The following is a 1,398-nucleotide window of genomic DNA, read 5'->3' on the forward strand; positions in this document are numbered from 1 at the left end:
ACTCCTTCGCAGGGCCCCAGACCCCGCCCTCTAACCCCCAAACCCCGCCCTCTAACCCCCAGACCCCGCCCTCTAACCCCCAGACCCCGCCCTCTAACCCCTGATCCCACCTTTTTCTCGTCCTCCTCTCTTCGAACCCTAGACAGCTTGATACCCTTTTTCATAAACTTCATCTACAGTTCCCTTCATAAATCCCAAACATTCTTACTGGATAATGTTGAGATACTTTAGCTTTGCTCAGATTAATGTCTTCATATCTTATCTGTCTATATTTCACCTCCCCTCTTATTCATTTTTACCTTGTAGCTCTCGTTTTCTGTCGTTACGTTACTAGAGTATCAAAGTCACCCCAACTACTCAGACGGATTTACGCAGACCGTCCGACGTCTTTGTTAACACTTCTCGCGAGACCCTTCGTCCCTCGTAACGTGACCCCGCTTCCACCTCGACCTGGCTCGCCTCGCCGGCAAGCGAGGGCAGCGGGGTGGAAAGGGGGCAGATTCTCCATTTGCCTACCCTATAATGATGAGAACGGATGCATCTCAGAAAGAAACCGTAGGACCTGATTAGCGTTTTTTCCTGCTCGCGCAGACACAAAGAGAGTCGCAAAACATTTCAACGCATAACTGGACACACAATCTTAGTTTCAGAACCGGATTCGAACTTTCTCCTCTCAACTAAAAAGAGAGGACCAAAAAAATGGAAAGGAGAAAGGTAGGAATGGCCCTCTGGAAAGCCTTCAGCTAACCTGAAGGCGAACGTCCAGATAGGACGGAGAAGAAAAGAAAAAATACACTATCGTCCTTCCAAAAGTACTCACCCGCATCTGTATGCCGGTAGATCCATGCCCAAATGAGGCCCTGAAGAATGAGGCGCAGGCGCTGGGCCCTGTCCATGGTGTCGAGAGAGGCGACTCTCGTGTGCAAGAGCTTAGCCGCGCCTCTCCCTCATAGCGCTGCCTCCCTCAATCACTTGTTCCGCACCATGACAGGACCCCTTCTGCCCTGTGCCTAGATGTGCCTTCCGCGCCCAGAGCCTCGCCTCTCCGCGCCCGCCCAACCTGTCGTCCGCCTGCGCCCACGTACGCCCACTCTTGCCCGTCGGACACTCTTCTTGCTCTTATTTTCGGCCCTCAATCGTTTCGTGTCTTCCTCAAGACGTCCAAAAGCCGCGAATCTCGATGCTGGAGCCGCCTTGGCGAAGGTACACCCTGCAAGGGGTTGCGGCTGAGCGGTCGTACGCCCGACAGCTCCGTCAGGTCAGCTGGGGGGGATGTCTGAGGAGGGGGAGGAGCTAGAAGAAGCCACGGTGGCACTGGCGGGGCATCGGTGCCAGAACGCGCGCTCGCACACCTGCACCGTGCAGCTGTTCAGCGACCCCCTGTGACCTCCAAGAGTG

The 1,398-nt window shown here is 54.6% G+C and overlaps 1 protein-coding gene across 1 annotated transcript in view; it reads right to left on the reverse strand.

Moving 5' to 3' along the window:
- Positions 1 to 1,027, reverse strand: part of LOC119588878 (collagen alpha-1(XI) chain-like) — a gene marked incomplete in the record, with an annotated part of 48,456 nt that extends 47,429 nt beyond the window's left edge. Inside the window, 1 exon segment of the mRNA XM_037937517.1 lies at positions 821 to 1,027. Within this exon segment, the coding sequence (XP_037793445.1) occupies positions 821 to 896 (76 nt within the window).
- Positions 1,028 to 1,398: the final 371 nt, after the last annotated feature.

Source organism: Penaeus monodon, chromosome 24 (genome assembly GCF_015228065.2).
Source record: "Penaeus monodon isolate SGIC_2016 chromosome 24, NSTDA_Pmon_1, whole genome shotgun sequence".
Classification (NCBI taxonomy): Eukaryota; Metazoa; Arthropoda; class Malacostraca; order Decapoda; family Penaeidae; genus Penaeus; species Penaeus monodon.